The sequence below is a fragment of the Sinocyclocheilus grahami genome, unplaced genomic scaffold, assembly GCF_001515645.1.
Source record: "Sinocyclocheilus grahami isolate Dianchi unplaced genomic scaffold, SAMN03320097.WGS_v1.1 scaffold547.1, whole genome shotgun sequence".
Lineage (NCBI taxonomy): Eukaryota > Metazoa > Chordata > Actinopteri > Cypriniformes > Cyprinidae > Sinocyclocheilus > Sinocyclocheilus grahami.
Window position 1 is genome coordinate 112,077 of NW_015505726.1, and position 18,453 is coordinate 130,529.

Consider the following 18,453-nt stretch of genomic DNA (forward strand, 5'->3'; position numbering starts at 1 on the left):
CCCAGGGGCCACACCCACAGTTTCCACAACTCTGGGCAGGGGTGAAAGATCATACCCTCCGTCTGTGAGAGGAGATCTCTCCTGACGGGAATCTCCCATGGAGTGCCGTAGAGGAGAGAAATCGGGTCCGAGAACCATACTCGGCCCGACCAGAACGGGGCTACTAGCAATAGACGGACCCCAGGGGAGCTGGATGAGTCAGAGAGAACCAGAGGGGACATTGCGACGTCTGACGGGTCGCAAACAAGTCCATCTGAGCCTGGCCAAAAACTCTCCAGATCTGCTTCACCACCTAATAAATGACTAAATGTAAATGTAAATGTAATCATAGAACTGTGCAGTATGATTGTGCAGTTTATACTACGAATGGCGTATGAATGCTATGAATGGCAACCAACTGCAACGATATTGCAGATTCTTCTTTAGTGTGACGTTCTGTATTGGACAACTTAATAGCTTAGCCACACAATGGTATACACATCATCATGTTAATTTGTTTAATTAAAAAGTATGGGGGCATGTATTTAAAAAAAAAACAATAAATGATGATTACGGACAAATCATTCATAACAAACACAAGTTACGAAAATTAAAAATGTCGATTTTGCTTTCATGGTAACTGAGACTGCTTTACATTATTTCGAATGAGGGCAACAGAGAAACATGGGAGTCCCAAAGATATCATACAAGGTTCTGTTTTGTGTGGCTCATCCAGTCAGAACATTATACATTTATTAAAATACATTTATAAAAACTAAAATAATAATTAAAAACTAATATTATTATTAGTTTTATAGTTTTGTTTCTACTTTACCGTAAATTGAAATGTTGTTGCAATGAAAGATTATGAAGAGCCTTATATTTTGGTCTGCGCCCAAGTCCCAAATATAAATAAATAAATAAATAAATCAATAATTTATTTTATTTTTGAAGTATTTGATTTACAGTATTGACGTAACCTGTAACCTGAAATAGCAATGCTGGTTCATTCTTACCTTGAAGTTGCATATGCATGTTATTATGTCCCCAATTTTGAGACACTCGCCGTCAAACTTGCAAGTGTTGGTGTCACAAAGGAAGAGATCTGTGTCCCGGTCATCATCCCCTGCAACAACATGAAGAGCCAAAAAACACCATGAATATCTGCAAAAACACAGTGGTGTCAAGACACAACCAGCACAAGCAGGATAATGTTTTTTCAAACACTTCTGATAAAAATAAGTCAGCAGAACTAACGGTACGAACATGTCATCCAGCAGGCAGGCTGGCAAGGCTTCTGAAGGGTTCATCAAGTTGTGATGAGCACCTCCATTCGCCAAGACCATATTTTACTCTTGAGACATTTTCTTATCAGGAATAAAACAAGTGCTCATGGAGGAATAATGATTCAGCACATGGTGAACTTCTTGGAATCACCGCATGAGAACCTTATTCAGCTTTTACAATAAGCTGAGTACAGGCTCTGCAAAATAAGAATATTTTGCTGAGGAGCTGGACAGACTCTGAAAATTTGCACTTCATCAAAAATCAAGAGCTCACAGACAGTTTAAGTCCACAAGGATTCCTTACGATGATTACAGTTAAGATGAGTTGTTTCAAAAACAGGCCACTGCTGAGTCAAAACCTAATTTTACTATTCAGCGTACAAAAGCTGACTGCTGTTCATTTAACAATTAAGATCCCCAAATAATGAGTTTACCCATTAGGTACTCCATCATTCAGCCCTTATCTGATACCTTTTATAATTATGCAAGAAATAAGCATCTCTATCATTTGCTTAATATTAAAAAAACTCACAAACATTACGCAAAGAATAATATCTCATGATCCTGTACATTTCACATTACCGGCATATATTTCGACTCAAAGCGCCATATATCATCATAATAAGACTATACGACACAAAACAGTGGGTCCACTCATGTGCCCTGGGATTTTTGCTGTCAAAGCAAATAAGCTTCTTGCAAGTGCTACACAGTATTTTTACCCTGTGTTATCCGGTGAGGCCTGGAAGCTAGAAAGAACCAGAACATTGCTCATTGTAACGACAACACCAGAGGACATGCAGCTACTTTAGGCCCCTGCTAAAGGGCCACATACAGCGTGGAAATATGTCTTACATAACCTTGTGGCTTATTTGCATTCTGTGTGATTTATAAGCGTTTTGAAAAGTGGGGACATGGGGTAATGTCCTGAAAAGTCACCTTCTCCTTGTAATACCTATGTCATACCTTTGTCATTATACAAATTTATGTCCTCATTTGTCACAAAAACGCATACACACACACACACACACACACACACACAAAAAGATATTCTGAAGAATGTTTTTGTTCAAACATCATTTTACCCCCACTGACTTTTACTTTATAGACTAAAAACACTTGAGAAATGGAATTAGTGTTCGAGAGAAAAGAAAACGTATTTTACTAACATCAGTCATACAACTTTATTATCAAACATACAAATAATTGTTCTGGAAGTTGCATTTAAGATCCACTTGGCTCACAAATCTAATGTGGCACATTGCTCTTTGGTTTGAGTGGACATGATGCATCTGCTTGCATTATTGATGCAAGCACTCCCTCTGCGAAGGCATACAGATGCAAAGCATTTTGTCACACCTCTACTGCTTGGCTGCCCTTCCATAACTGTGTCATAATACAGTTTGACCTTGCAACACAGGTAGACACATTTGAGTGCATGCCTGAAACGTGCAGTATTCAACGAGGCACTTGGCAACAGGAGCAGGAGGGGGAATTGGTGTTATGGATCGGAGAGGAACATGGAGATCTGAGTCACAGGAGCTTTTCTCTCACCAGACACAAAATCCTTCTATTCAGTCTAATTAATCTGAAGCAGTGGCATCCTGTAGCGACACTGAAAAAAACACATTCCATTAAAAAACAACACATGAGGTGCCACCGTTTCAGAAACTGCGTAAGAAACACACCAAGTGACCTTGAAAAGACATTCTAACGCACACACACACACACACACACACACACAAAACAATACATTAAGAATGATTCAACAGTCAGGACCAGTGTTTACCAACCTTTTGTCTTCTGAACTTTCACAGCCACACAAGTAAATTTCAATTACCCTTTCATCAAAAACAAACCAGAAATGTATTCCCTTTACAGCATGTTGTTATATTTTATATCATTCATTATTGCACAAAACTGGTTTCAAACTAAATAAGGAGTCAGTGATTTCTATAAATACAATGAAAGTCAGTGGAGTTCAAAGTTGTTTTGGACCCCACTGACATTCATTGTATGGACAGTTGAAACATTCTTCAAAATAACTTATGTTCCACAGAAGACATAGTCATAGCAGAACAATTTTTTCTTTCTTTCTTTTTTAAGTGGTGGTGAACTATCCCTTTACGTAACCCATAAGAAGAGCTTCTTATGTACCCCCTGTGGTCCAACGTTCTCCTGGTCTGGACCATCAAAAAGTTCAAAGCCATATAAGGTTAGGACAGGAAAGTGAAAACAGAGACTGAGGAAAGTTATCAGGTCACGCTTGAGGAAATGAGTTCTGGAAACAGGCAGTGGCATCCTTGCAATTTTATTACGGTAATTTCTTCATCAAGGACACTGAAAGGCCTCTAAATGCTTAACCAGATTTTAAACTTAACCAAGACATCAGTCAGATAATTTGATTAATACGCTTTTGGAAGTCTGTTAAAAATGCTTTTTGAGCAGGGGTGAGTTACCATGAGCGGAAAGGAATTTTGTTCTGCTCTCTTTAAAGTCTTTCTGGCAGGACAATCTTTCAGTAGCTGTCTACACAGAGAGATAAGATCTGTTTTCCTTTTCTTTGTGAAGAAAGCACTGTATGTGTATGGACAACAACAGAGTAAAAAAAAAAAAACATCCTGAAAATTTCAATAAAAATTCCTCAAAGTCATTCCTTGAAGTCACAAAGCAATGATTAGAGCAGCCAAACAGGAAATTACATCTTTCATCCTAAGATGCTCAACTATTTGACGGCCCACAAAAACAAGTTAAAGCAACTCTTCCTGAATCCAAAATAGACTTTCTCTAAGTACCAAAACAGTTTGGTTTAAACACAGGACTCTTATGAACTTCAAGTATGTGTATATGAAAATGTGACGTGCAAACAGTCTGCATGACACACGGCCGTAAATAAGATAACAGTTGATGCATGACTATCCACAACAATGGTTTGCAGAGTCGATTCTTTTGGAGATGTTACTAGCTAGGCAAACACTATATTTAACCTCCCAACAAACAGCATTATACTGACATCAAAACATTCTGGAACACATTACATTTAGGACAAGAGTACATACTACAGACTTAAAGGAAGGTTATAGAATTTATACTATTCCTGTAGCATTAAACTAATACATCGGTAAGATCATATCAATAAATATATATTTTTAAATACAATACAAATGAAATATTTTTAATTCCTTAATATTTTAAAATACTATTGTGTATAATAATAAATAATATGTGTAATATTTGTGCCACTAACATTACCAAAAAATAGTAGTTTCTTCCCATAGTTTCTTCATCTGCCATTGGTCACAAAAACAGACAGTCCTGCTCCAACTCCCACCATTGTTTCCACTTTTTAGGAATTAGTTTGGAAAACAGTTGTCTCTGAACAACGATGGCAAAAATATTTTAATAATAAAAAAACGACACACTTTATTGCCTTCTTTAAAGTTGCCATAAAATGAAAATTTACATCATTTTGTAAATGCATGTTATGGATTTTTTTGTGAACAACTGGTTTAATTTTTATATTGATATGCTGGATAACATACTACTAATATTATATACTGTATTTTAGACCTCGTAATGTTTAATCAAAAATATCAATTCAATCTTCCAGTGAAATCAACAGAGCTCTCTCTGGTGATGTACATCAGACTTCTCCAATCATTTAAGCTGATTAAACTCTTCCTCAAAATCCAATCATCAACTGATGGGTAGAACCAAGTCCCACACTTACATATATATATTTTTTCTTTTTTGATAATTAGTTGCATACCGATGTACGGTACAATCTGGAAGAAAACCTCTGTTGCTATTTTTGTTTCATTGCAACTTTAAGGCATTCTATACAAGGCCAAATATTTGCATATGCCTCATAAGTAGGGATTCCCACCAAGTCCGTGGTTCTAAAGCCACAAATTCTATCAAAAAACCTTTATAATCAGTATAACCTTGGTAACAGCTTTTGAACGGGTATTTGGAGCAGCATAATTTGTCCTATGCCTTGGCCACTTTTGCATAATAGCTATTTAGTAGCTAATGGAAGGCAATTTAAAACAAACAGGTTGTGAGTTACAGCTGTAACTTTACAGTGACAAGGTGAAGGACAGATTTAGTATAGAGAATGTGTTGCAGAACTTCGTAACTTACAAATACACATGAAGAACACAAGACTGTACTAATTAGAAATTCCACCTCCAATATTATAATTAGCCAACAACATCCACTTCATCAGTAACAGAGCTCTAACAGTCCTAATTAAGGGTGATGCCAGAGCTACCTCCAGCTGCTTGTTTCTTCATTCTGCAGTGAAATAGGAAACTTTGTTTGGCTCACACACCTGGTATTGCAGGTCTCCTTGCTCTCCTCAAGAGTGTCGTAATTTTATTAAAACAAACGAGAAGTGTGAGCCAATGTTACGTCTCACAATGTGCCAAACGGGAGAGTATCGGGGGAGATGCAGATTGTTATTTCTGCCTTGCCAGTGAGGTGAATAATTGAAAGAAGCAAGCCAGCGGAGACACAAATATTCTAAAGGTGAAGTGTAGAGAGCTCCTGTGAGTGAGACATCAGACCAGTTGTCTGGCCATTAAAGAGCTGGATTTCAAACCTCAGGACATTGTTATCAGTTGAAAATGTTTTTAGCTTTTGTTAGAAGTGTAATACAAAAGAATCTGTTCAGAATTTCTGCTCTTTAGAGATAGAGAAGTAGAACAAGTGTGTTTTAAAAAATCTGGATACTTTGTAACTAATATGACAAAAACTAACATACATCTAACAGACAGCACGTTTAAAGAGATAGTTCACCCAAAAACGAAAATTCTGTTATCATTTACTCATCCTCATGTTGTTCCAAACCAGTATAACTTTCTTTTGTGAAACACAAAAAATAACTTTTCAAGAATGCTATGGTCTAAATAACATTGACTTTATGGACAAAAAAAAAGTTCTTATGTGTTCCACAGAAATAAAAAAGCCATACAGTGAAGGTTTGGAATGACATGAGAGACAGTAGCCTAAATAATGACAGAATCTTAATTTTTTAATGAAATATCCCTTTAAGACTTCAGTTGAACTACCAAAAACTGGCAGTTTATATTGTTGTGTCTCTTCAAACAGAAAAGTCTGCTGTCTCCTCTCGCCAACTTCGTTTGTGCGTGTCTCGCCTCCTTTAAAAGCTGTTATGCAAAAGCCCTTGGTGAGCCAGCACTGCAAAAAACTCTTTAAACAATACAAATAAAAGCGTACGGCCCTTTGGGCAGTGAATTACTTTTGAGGCAGTAGCTACATCAAATTGATACAAAGTAGCTTACAGAGTTGACTCTGAATTCTGATCATGAACAGAAAAGATACTTCAGTAATAAGGCACTTACTTTGCAAAAGTATTCAATGTGTCCACTGCCAATGGCCTTAGGTTAGGGCTGTTGACTAAACAGCTGGCTTGCATTTGTTTTGCTGGACATTGTTGCAGTGTTCAGTGCATAATTATGTGCTGGGAATTTAAACTATATTCAGTCAGTTGGAAATTCATTTTTTTTGCCATAACGCTGCAGGTTCCTTTCTTATGTTGTTGTAAATGCACTGCAATGCAATGTCCAAATATATAGCCATTCTGTTTGCTGTGTGCACTAATTCATCAATAATTTAAAGGGACAGCTAACCTAAAAAATATGAAAATCCTGTAAATGTGTTCCAAAACAACACTAGACACCACTGACTTTCATTAAACAGACAAAAACACTTCTCCAAAATGCTTGTCAAATGTGCTGACAACTGTTTGAATAACTGTCACTAAGTGCTTTTAAATGGCACTCCTGACAATCAGATCTGCTATGAAAAACTCACTTTATAATTCCAAAAACTGTCCACACCTGTTTGAATAGACCATTATCTGTAAACCTGTTTGATTATGGCAATTAGTGTTATGTTTTTTTTTAATCTGCACTGGTTGTATGACTGCATTTGTAGGCAGGATTTACTAGGAAAATTAATCATATATTATCAACACCTTTTTATAAATCATAGAAACACTAAAGTGGCCTTCAGGCATGCCTGTGGTAGAGCTTCCCACGTCTCATGCATGCCATTGCCATGAGTTGTATAACCAAAGTGCAAGCAAGAGGCAAGGATAGACGTTTTGGAAAGACACCTAATTGCCCACGGTAACCTGCTGATTGATAGTCAGGCGCCACGGCGGGAAACTGAGCAGAAATATGCGGCGCGTTCTGAGCGTGTCTGATTATGCATGATGATTATTTCACGTGCATCCGCAATCATCTGAACGGCGCTCTGACAGTGAGGGTGAGAGGTCGCCACAATCCAAATCAAAACCCACTTAATATTCCTGTCTACAACCGATTGATGCTCCAGATTATTATGCCGGCTTGCTGGAATTGTTACCAAGAAAAGCATGGCTTCTAAAAGGATTCTTACACGTGCATTCTTCAAGACGGCAAGCTTTTCAACTTGACCAAAATATCGCCACTTGTTCACTTGCTGTATAACTTTAGGAACGAGAAGTTTAAAAACTGTCCAATACCAAGGTAAAACGATTTTTTCCCCCTATGCAAATTATGATGTTACAATCAATTGCAGATTAATTTAGTGTTATTCTCTATTGAACACAAATGAGGGACCGTATGCTTGTCTTTTTTTCTACCCCAAACAACAACAAAAACATATTGTTTGATTATTTCACGTGCATCCGCAATCATCTGAACGGCGCTGACAGTGAGGGTGAGAGGTCGCCACAATCCAAATCAAAACCCACTTAATATTCCTGTCTACAACCGATTGATGCTCCAGATTATTATGCCGGCTTGCTGGAATTGTTACCAAGAAAAGCATGGCTTCTAAAAGGATTCTTACACGTGCATTCTTCAAGACGGCAAGCTTTTCAACTTGACCAAAATATCGCCACTTGTTCACTTGCTGTATAACTTTAGGAACGAGAAGTTTAAAAACTGTCCAATACCAAGGTAAAACGATTTTTCCCCCTATGCAAATTATGATGTTACAATCAATTGCAGATTAATTTAGTGTTATTCTCTATTGAACACAAATGAGGGACCGTATGCTTGTCTTTTTTCTACCCCAAACAACAACAAAAACATATTGTTCCATGCATAAAAAATAAAAAACTCTGAGCAAAAGTTAACTTCCTTAGAAACTTTATAGGCGATATAGACAGAATAACGACAAGTGTCGCTTTTCTGGCCACTTATTTTTTATATTTGATAGGCTAATCTGTCTGATTTTGGGTTATCAGTGTGCTTAATGCAGAAGCATCCGTTTTTCCTTTGAATGCACTGAACTTGAAAAACAGGTCAATTCATGTAGGAAATGTGGTATCAGCGACTGTTAGTAGACTAGGCTAATCACGGTTTCATCCGTGCGAACAAGAATGAGCCATTTAAACCGCAGGCAAAACAATATCTAAAACCAGTTGACAGTTTATTGACTATTGCGGTGAATAATAACGATTATAGATCGACTGGGTTACATGCTACACTGATTTGAGGCGAGTAGCTAATTGTGGGGGAGAAAACTATTCATTTTTGTTCCAACGAAAATAGCATTATTTACATATCGCGCAAGAGTAGGAAGAACTGGAAATAATAAACTATGTAGCCTATACGGTAACAGACCAAACAGCTCGTTCTGATCATCAGTAAACTAACTGAAACAGGTCTTCAACATCTTTTTAGCAGCAGTGAACTGCATAAGCTTGCTCCACCACACATTAGGATCAATTTAGGTCTATAACTTATGCTACTTGTATGATAAACAGCCGTCTTCCGTTGCCAGGGGAACGTCAAACCTTATTCCCTTCAACGGACTTCTTGAACATCTTACCCGAGCAATTCCATCCAGTCGGAGTCTGACAGTCGCTGAGTGAGGACGGGAAAGCGCCAAGTGGTTGCACCGGGAACGTGGCGAGAAAAGACAAGGCTGCAATCCATACCCAGTGTCCCACTATCCGGCTCCACTGGTGCGGACTTCGGGGATCATGTAGGGCCGCCGCCACCGTGACACCCATCTCAGTTCCCCCGACGCTGCTCGCAGACGCGCAACGACAGCCCTGGTCCTAGTGTTGTCAACTTTGCCGGTGCGCTTAGAAGCCAATAGAGGGACATTTTCCGACGGACGGAGTGTGCCCCATGAAGCAGTTGTTTCTGGATGACCGGAGCGAGGATCCGCCCGAAGCGAGAGGGTACAGATGCGGGATGAGAGAGGTCTGGGTGCGATGATAGGGGAGAGATGTTATCGGGAGGGAAGTGGGTAAGCGAGATGTTCAAAAAGCAAGGCAAGAATAAAAAGACGCAAGCGGTGTTTTTAAGAAACAGAAGTGGGGCAAAAAAAAATCATATATCCCATTCGAGTGACATGCCGAAGTTACAACATCCACTGAGGCGCGGCTTAGAGAGACTGTCCTCGGTCCTCACTCCGTGCGCTCGCGGAGAGCCGTGAGTTTGTCAGTCTCGCGGAGGGCCATTCCTCTGTACCTGTGAACCACAATAACGCACTGAAGGCGAGCGGCAGGTTTCCAGACCGTTTCGGATCACGTGTTCTCAAGAAACCGGGAGGGGCGGGACGATGCCGCGCTTTGATTGGTCGTGAGGGATGCAGGAGTGTCGGGAGCGAGGCGATGCTCCAGCTCGAGCATATCGACGGCCAGTGCAGAATAGTGTGCCCTGTGGTCTACTTTAACAGGGCTTTGGTTTGCTAACGCGTGGGCGAAGGGCCATGCCGAGAAAGTATTCTCAGTAATTGAGCACTGCTGCTCTGAGCACGATGGCAGCAGAAATCGATCGGAAACTTGCAGTGTTGTGAAATGATCCCCGTTTCCTAAACAAAAGACTTTTAGCATTAGACGAGAGAACCGAGGGGCCAGGCGGACTTCACGACTGTCGCGACGCTCGCGGATGATCTCGGCGGTGGAAATGGAAATGCAGAGACGCTTTAATGGATACGGGTCGCGAGATGAGCGAAAGACATTTCAACTGCATTTAAAGACGCAACATTTCGTCTAAGAAAATCTACTTCCGCAAGGCGTATCGACGATGATAAAAAGTTCACATGCTATAGCAAGCAAATAGTGTATTATCCATTTACGTTAGACTACGTTTTCTCTATCACTTAAACTTTCCAATGACGTGTTGCCCATTGCTCCTATAGGACAATACACGATACCTGATCAAACTTGAACTTGGTGCAACGAAGTGATTTTTTAACCTCTACTGTATCTTATTTCTAGCTGATTCTTAGAAAGGCAAAGTTAAAGACTAAACACAGCAGAGAGAGTCACAGCGAGAAATGTACAAAATATGTGGACCCTTATGCCTTATTTAAAATGTATGGCATTATATAACAACACATCAAAACAAACAGCATTTATTAAAAAAAAAAACCCAAAGAAAGCATTTGTGACTGAAACACACGTTTGCAGACCATTAAGTGTAGCCTACAAATACTTTGAGGCCCCTGTTGTACAGTGTTTCAAAAAGTATCTACATGAACATTTTTCATATTTGACTGTTGAACCAGAAGATTAAAAAAATTCAAAGTGATTTAAAAAAAAAAAATGGTCAGATGTATTTTTTTTATTATTATTATTTAGTAGATGCCTCTTTCGCCAGCAATTACAGTCTTGCTAATAGGTCTCCATTAGCTATCAGGTCATTGTTATTTTTTCCAATTAGAGATTGTGAGTGGACAGCCTTTTTCAAGTCCACCCATAAATCTGGCAATTAGTCTGATGGCTAAAAAGTTTAATTTTGGTCTTATTGTACCGTAAAACCTTCTTCCAGCTGAATTCACAATTCTCCACATGGCTTCTGGTTAACTGTAGCCAAGATGTCATATGCATTTTTTTAACAGTGGCTGCCTCTGCCACGTAATAAAACTGTAAGTGGTGAAGCACCTGGACAACAGTTGTTGAATGCATGATTTCTCCAAACTCTGCCTGTAATTCCATCAGATTTGTCACTGGTCTCTTGGTGGCCTCCCTCACCAATCTCCTTCTTAGTCACTGAGTTTTTAAGGATCATTTACACACCTTCACTATTACAAACTGTGTAAAAAAATACAATAAATGTTTCTACAACTCTTTCCCACAAAATGAAAGTCAAAGTTACAAGTTACAAGACGAAGGAGAACCAGAGGCATTTGATCGTACTTATGTCAAACCTACGGAGGGCAATTTCATGTACTCAAGTCAGAATGTGTTTTTTGGTGTTTTAGTCCTTACAGGTTTGGAACTACAACATTTTTATTTTGGGGTGAATTCTTCTTCTTCTTTTCCCGAGAGCTTTTTAAACTCACTATCCTTTATGAAAATTAATACTCTCAATTTTTCACTAATGTAAGTCATTTTGAAGGCTGTTTGAGTGCAGAACTAATAAATGATGACAGCATGCTGACATGCCTCATCTATCAAATTCATGTCAGCAAATAAAAAAGATGAATGAACTCGAATCTTTTTATTTTCTTAGAAATGTTGTCATACAGTATATGTGTTTCCCCAATAAGACGACTTTAGTTACTTGCGTGTTTTCTCTTTAAGAAAAAGAGCACATTTGGAAAATAGGTTTGAGACCTGTTGCTTTAACAGTTTAAAGCTGGACTTCTGGGCATGTCCTCAAGAAAAATTACGATATATTCTCCACTGTTCATTTCTCTCCTACCTGATCATTCCCACATTTCTCCTGGAGTCTGGCTCCGTATCAGCTCGGTATTATTAGCACGACTCAGAGCTTCTCTGGAGAGCAGCTGGCTCTGGGCTATCACCGACAGACACTCTTGACAGATAAAACAGCACATCCTTGCCATAGGATTTCTGTAGTTTTCTCAATGCGGTATCATGTATCACATGATGGATCTGACCTGGTAATTAAGACTATGGAACATTAATTAATCATTCGGTTTTGTAGGAGGCATGGAAAGGTTCATGTCCTTTATAGAACCTGTTCAGAAATAGAATGAAAACTGATAAAAGATATTCAAACCAATGGCAAAGTTAAAAAGTGGATTTTTGAATCGCTAGAATGCATTTTTCTGACATTTATTTTATTGGAATTGAGTCCTGACATCTTTATTCCAATCAGAGCCATATGAAATTAAACACCTTTAAAAAGGAGTCTTGGCAAGTCTCCCTCAGCTGCTTTTAGTTATTTGATATAGCAAAAATATTCAGGATCAATGAACACCAAAAATTCAACATTTTCAAAGGCATTTGTACTGTATAATGTGGGTTTAATTAAGGGTATGAACTAGTAATGGTGTCAACCATAAAATGATAAATTAGGTTTATAGAAGCTTGCCTTTGTTCTCTCTAGACTCTTTAACCTGGACTTATTTCACATTGCCATCCTCAATATAATCTTCTCATCACGGGTAAAGGCTCATTTACTGTGGGCTACTCTTCAGTCCCAGCATTGGTTTCTGCATTACAACAACTATCCCCATTCCACCCAGTTAGATCCATACCTTTTATAAATCATTTACATCACATCTAACATGCCATCTCTTACCCGAACTGGAAAAATCCCCTGTGGAACATACTTGGAGAGTTGACATGGCAACTGGAGTCTCATGGTTTCATTATATGTAAGTCTTCGCTGGAAGAGTATGGTGAGCAGGGTAATGAGGAAGGCTGCCTGGGGACCGGTGAGAAGGTCACATCTCTGGAGGGAGCGTGTGGTGTTTGAGTCTTCTAGCAGCATGGGATCCGTTAATGATGCAGGCGTTTTAAAACGCTCCCTTAAGTTCTATTGGTGCTTTGGTATCCCTGCTGAGAAGCTCTTCTCTTTATCTGTGTATGTAAAAAACTTGCCAAGCATATCACGTGAATAAATAATGGATATTGATCTTCTTTGCATGGCATCATTTAAGAATGTATATTCTGAAATGACTCTATAAAAAGTTAAATTCTTTAACTGATAAGTTTCATACCCAAGATGCCTGTAGTTTGGTATTATTAATCATTTCCCATTAGAACAATAGCTCAGTAAGGAAAATTGTAAATCACTTATTGCATAACAACTGTTCCACAGGCATGCAATCTATAATCCATATAGACTCTAAGTGAACAATGTAGTCATTTGGAGAATTTGATGCATTAATTGATTTGTTTTCACAGTTGAACTCCAGAGTCGACCAGATGTTTTTGTTCTCTGCTGATATTGCACACAGATTTCAGTACAGCTGTGAATTTTCTCAGTAGTAACAAATTGATCCTCCTTCTTGGACATCCTAGACAAATGCTAAGAAAATTATATGGCTTGTTGAGGATATTGATGAATTCACTGATTTCCACTTTTGAACTGTTCAATGCATGCAAACCCAACTGTTGCCAAATTACTCTAGGACAAATTTCCCAGGGTTGCTGAATTGAATAAATGTTTGTTATCAACTCTTATTAGTGATGTAAATAATATATTAGCTCAAAACAAACATTGAGTATAGAGAATATTTGTCTTGACCACCAAATATGATAATCTTTTTCTTTGAAACCCTCTTCCTAAAATATAAAGGCAGCAAGCTATATACATTTTCATGTATAATGACCCATGTGCAGTTACCTCACGTCATGTGCATCTGGGCTAAAACATTGCGCTTGAACACACCGCAAAACCAATGGCCAACTAAATGTACAGTTTTCGACTGAATGAGAGGACGTACTGTAACAGCAGCCTATGGGCCAGATTTACTAACAGCTTGCACCAGCATAAACCTTCTTTTGGTGTTAAAATAGTACTGTCAGGATTTACTAAAGATGTGTCACAGTGTTGGTTGTGGTGCCCTGGACTGGCCACTTGAGGGCGCTCTGTCTGTTCTATGTTGTATGTGTTAGACTCCCTTTCCCATAGTCCCCTGCTTTAATTCTGTTCTGATCAGTAGCACCTGTTATCATTTACTCATTATCCCTGCTATATATACCATGCTCTCTCTGTCTGTCATTGCGTCTGGATTACATTGTCTTCTTGGTTGGTGTTGTCGGTGTCAGGTTTCGGATTACATTTTGCAACGTTTTGTTCTGTTTTGTCCTGTTATTATTTGCAATAAAAAACACATGGAACTTACCCTGTTTCCTCCTGGCATTCCGTGACAAGATGTGCAGGGATAAAATTAGCGCTAAAAAGGCATGGACACAGTAAGGCTATTTTTGCGCCTGACCTTATTGAGTTTCCTTTCAGATGCAAAATTTATGGGAGGAGAGTATTAAAATGAATCACGCAATGTGATTTACTTTGTGTCTGTCAAATAACTGGTATCTGCGACATTAGTTAATGCCCAAAAAAGGCATGTCTTAAACTATTTTGCACCTGTGTTGTAAGTAGATCACCCGCACCCGATGAGCATCGGCTCTGCTTATTTGCGACTACGCTAATTTGCTTTGCAAAGTTTGGACACTTTTGAGTAGAAATCATATTGATCACTTATCAATCATGAAAATAATCATGTACGCAATCATGAAAATATTTGCATATTACAATGCTTAAGACGATGCAAAATTAGAACAGCCTTCTATGTTTATCATTTGCTTTATCCCTTTATTTCATTTAATTAATTTATTTATTATTATTATTTTTGCACTGGTTCGCTAATCTGCAGCCAATCAGAGTGAGCTGACAGGTTCTCAGGGATGGCCCAATGTTCGCCGACGACTGACCGCTGACTTGGCATGTCACGACCTTTAGTGTGGCATGATTCTGTCTGGCACAATATCAGAATGATGTATGCCTTCACACAGATTTGTAAAATGATCACATCAAAGCATCAATTAGCACACCACCATGCAACTTCACACCTCTAAACTGATGGACCACTTTATCTCAACACAAGCTTGAACATGGCCAGTTTCATGAGCTCTTTAATCATAGTCCTGTCACACCATAACTTGACCATGGGTGAGTCTCGCTAATCAGCTATAGTAATGGGTTACTGCCAGTTCAGAGTCTTATCGACAGCAGTAAAAAATAACAGCACCTCTGGCAAACTGCCACTTCCAGCTGTCGGCCAGGGGCCCCCGAAGGCCTGCTGTGGCACAGACTGACAGAGAAGGTGCTTGTTTCACACAGGATATGAGATGACGGTGTGAAATACGAGCATAGAGACGGTTCCATCTAGTTATTGAGGAACACTAGAGTTTGGATTAAAAGAAGTATTAGGCACAATGAAAGTGCATGGTAACAAGTGGCTGTCAAGCTCCGAAAAGGATGCAGACAAAAAGTATTATCCATTGCAGTTTATTGTGCATGAATGCAACTGAAGATGAGAGATATTGACTGGCAAGCTGTTATCTGAATGACTGCTATTTGTGGACTAGCAACATGTAAACACTACACTGCATCTATTTTTTCTTGTAATTTTTTATTGATCAGAAAGTCCCTCAGCAAGACATCATGACCTCATGTGGCTTTTAAAGTACGATGATCAATAATCACATTACAAATGCTTCCATTTCCAGCCATGATGGTGAGTTAAACACAATCACAACTTTAAATACAGCTATTCTTATCTGAAGCAGAGAAGCAAATTATATTTTGCTGTAAAATTTTAAATCGCTGAATAAAATTAAGCTAATTTCTATGATACAAGTGACAATCACTGCAGTTATGGACTCTGCCTGTAGCAGTGTTATTTAAAGCAAAGATGACTCAGGTTTTGAACCTGAAAATGAGTGTTAATGTTGTAGCACTCCAGCTTTAAAACGACACTTGGATGAAAGCCACTAATTCCTGAGATTCTCAATGCACCCGATAACACATCTGTAGTGGACAAAGTAGGGGAAACTGAAATAAAAGCAACGGTGTGAAGGACAGAAGGCTGCCATAATGAAAGTGCACAGGCACTTATGTCTATTAACCTTCGAATGGCTATGAGGGTCAGTCAAGGACCATGAAGAAAGCATTATTATCAAGAACTGAATTAAAAATGGATTTTATATTCATTCATACATAGTTTAAACTGATGTGTGCTATAAATGCAACCATTATTTTGATCTTTGAACGCTCCCTGAACCTAACATTTATAATAACACTAAATTAGTAAATAGTCTTCAGAGTCAGCTTCTAGACAGAGATCTACAAATGTCTGATAATTACAGTATATATTAGCTTTATGCCTAAACAAATACCACATTTTAGAAATGCTTATTTAAAAAGCGTAGGATAACTTTATTTTAAGTTAGTATAAGTATATTAATTGAAATGAGGTGGATGAATTTAGTATGATAATGACAAATTAACCTGCCCATTTTAAATTATGGAGCTAAAAAGTAAGGCTAGTTCCACAGAGGAAAAAAAGGAAGAGGTTCAAGACACTTTCAAGCTCTTTAATTTCAAAGAGGTGTCAGAACTATTTCTTTAAACATTTTTAATAACACTACCATTTCTACTTTAATAACAGTACCACGTAGTTAGAGATCAGTGATTGATACACATGATTAAGTAGATCAGGAACAGTAAATTACTTCAATTTCAGGGTTTGAATTTACATTAAACCTGTCATTTGAAGTTCCCATCATTGAAAGGACTGGATTAAAAAGCAATACTTTTTTACTGTGAGATATATGATGAGAAAAAAGCTACAGGCACTTTCAGATTTCTAAACCTGTAAATTTGCACTTGCTGAAACCACTTGCTGTTTTTTCTTTATTTACCATCCACTTAGTGTAATTTACAGCAAGTGTAACTCATCCACAGTAGGAAAAAAAAAAACACCACAGCAAAGTGTTCGTTTGGAAATCTGAGCGACATAGAGCTTTCTGATACTTTGTGAGGCTGAGCGAGCTGCCTGCAGAAATGTCACGCTCTCTGGCTGTGAAATCCAACTCCTCCTTCTCCTTTTTCTGGCTAAGCTGCTACGATGAAAAATATTGATTCACCATGGGGACACACAACAGCCTTATCTGCCCGAACCTTTGTGCTCCACAGGCTTTACCCATCAACCCCTGCACAGCCTCATGGGTTTATTGCAGAAGTCTTTAAGCACCACATGCTGCCTCCTGTGGACATTAAAGCAACTGCAGCAGCACTTGTGAACTACTCACAAAAACAAAATAGTACTGTATGTCAAATCTATCTATCTATCTATCTATCTATCTATCTATCTATCTATCTATCTATCTATCTATCTATCTATCTATCTATCTATCTATCTATCTATGTTGCATTAAGAAGTTTGAATTATTTTATAATAGGATTATATCTAAAATTACATTGATTAGTACGTTTTAAGTTAATACCATTTTTAGTGGAAAACATAACGGTGTTTTACAAGCCTATTCCCATATAAGAGCTAGGGATGCACTGAAATGAAAATTCTTGACTGAAGCCGAAACCGAACAAAATTAAACACTGGGCCGAAGGTCGAATACCGAACACGGTTTTTCGAGTTTTTTTCCCCATGTATTTTGCCAAAAAAATGTTCACCATTGCATAAATTAAAAAGCCAAAAAGTGCTTTTTACTGTTTTGTCTTGCTTTTCAAAAAAAATTATCAATTACAAAACAACAATTTAAAAGTATTTAACACTGAAAAATTACGCACAAAGCACAATTTAACTTGAAATGAATAAGTTAGTAAAATAATAATTTTTGGCCATCAGACCCCCTTCTTGAATCAGGCATGTATTTTTAATTTAAAAATTTTTTTACTGTACAATTAAAAGCAGCGTTGCTGAGAAGAGACTTATTTTAAAACATTAGAAAATATTACAAATCCTAATTTGAAAACTATGTGTGAATGTTATAATAAATGTATTAAAACAGAGCTGTTGTAATGATTATTATCATTACCTTACTTTTTATTTTATTTTACAGAACAACAGTAAAATTACAATACTAACATTTATGAATGAGTTCTTGCTTTTTCTCAACTTTTATTTTGGCGGAAACGCGCAGGAAGACCTCAATGCTTCTTTTTGTTGACAACAGATTTATAAATGAGTCTCATTACGAATACGTCGTACGTATCGCATTGTCACATGCCTTGTAAAAATTCATAGAAATGTGACTGGGCAACTGACGACTATATCAGCATAGATTTTCCTCGTGCTTTGGCCTTTGAACCCTGGTTAACAAGCAGATCTGCTGCAAGTTCGTGCAGCGGCGCTGTCAGAATGCAATGTGTGTGTATTAGAAAAAATTACGTTCTGCAGTTTATTTACTAATTGTTTAAGGCCATTTCGC

At 38.1% G+C, this 18,453-nt stretch overlaps 1 protein-coding gene across 2 annotated transcripts in view; it reads right to left on the reverse strand.

Moving 5' to 3' along the window:
* tmeff2a (transmembrane protein with EGF-like and two follistatin-like domains 2a) overlaps positions 1-9,760 on the reverse strand; it is a 75,379-nt gene extending 65,619 nt beyond the window's left edge. For both annotated transcript variants that reach the window (XM_016238759.1, XM_016238758.1), the window contains exons 1-2: positions 9,114-9,760; positions 996-1,105 (exon numbers count right to left, since the gene is read on the reverse strand). In XM_016238759.1, coding sequence (XP_016094245.1) covers positions 996-1,105; positions 9,114-9,297 — 294 coding nt within the window. In that variant the 5' untranslated portion in view covers positions 9,298-9,760. The remainder of the gene's footprint in view (positions 1-995; positions 1,106-9,113) is intronic.
* Between the last annotated feature and the right edge of the window lie 8,693 nt (positions 9,761-18,453).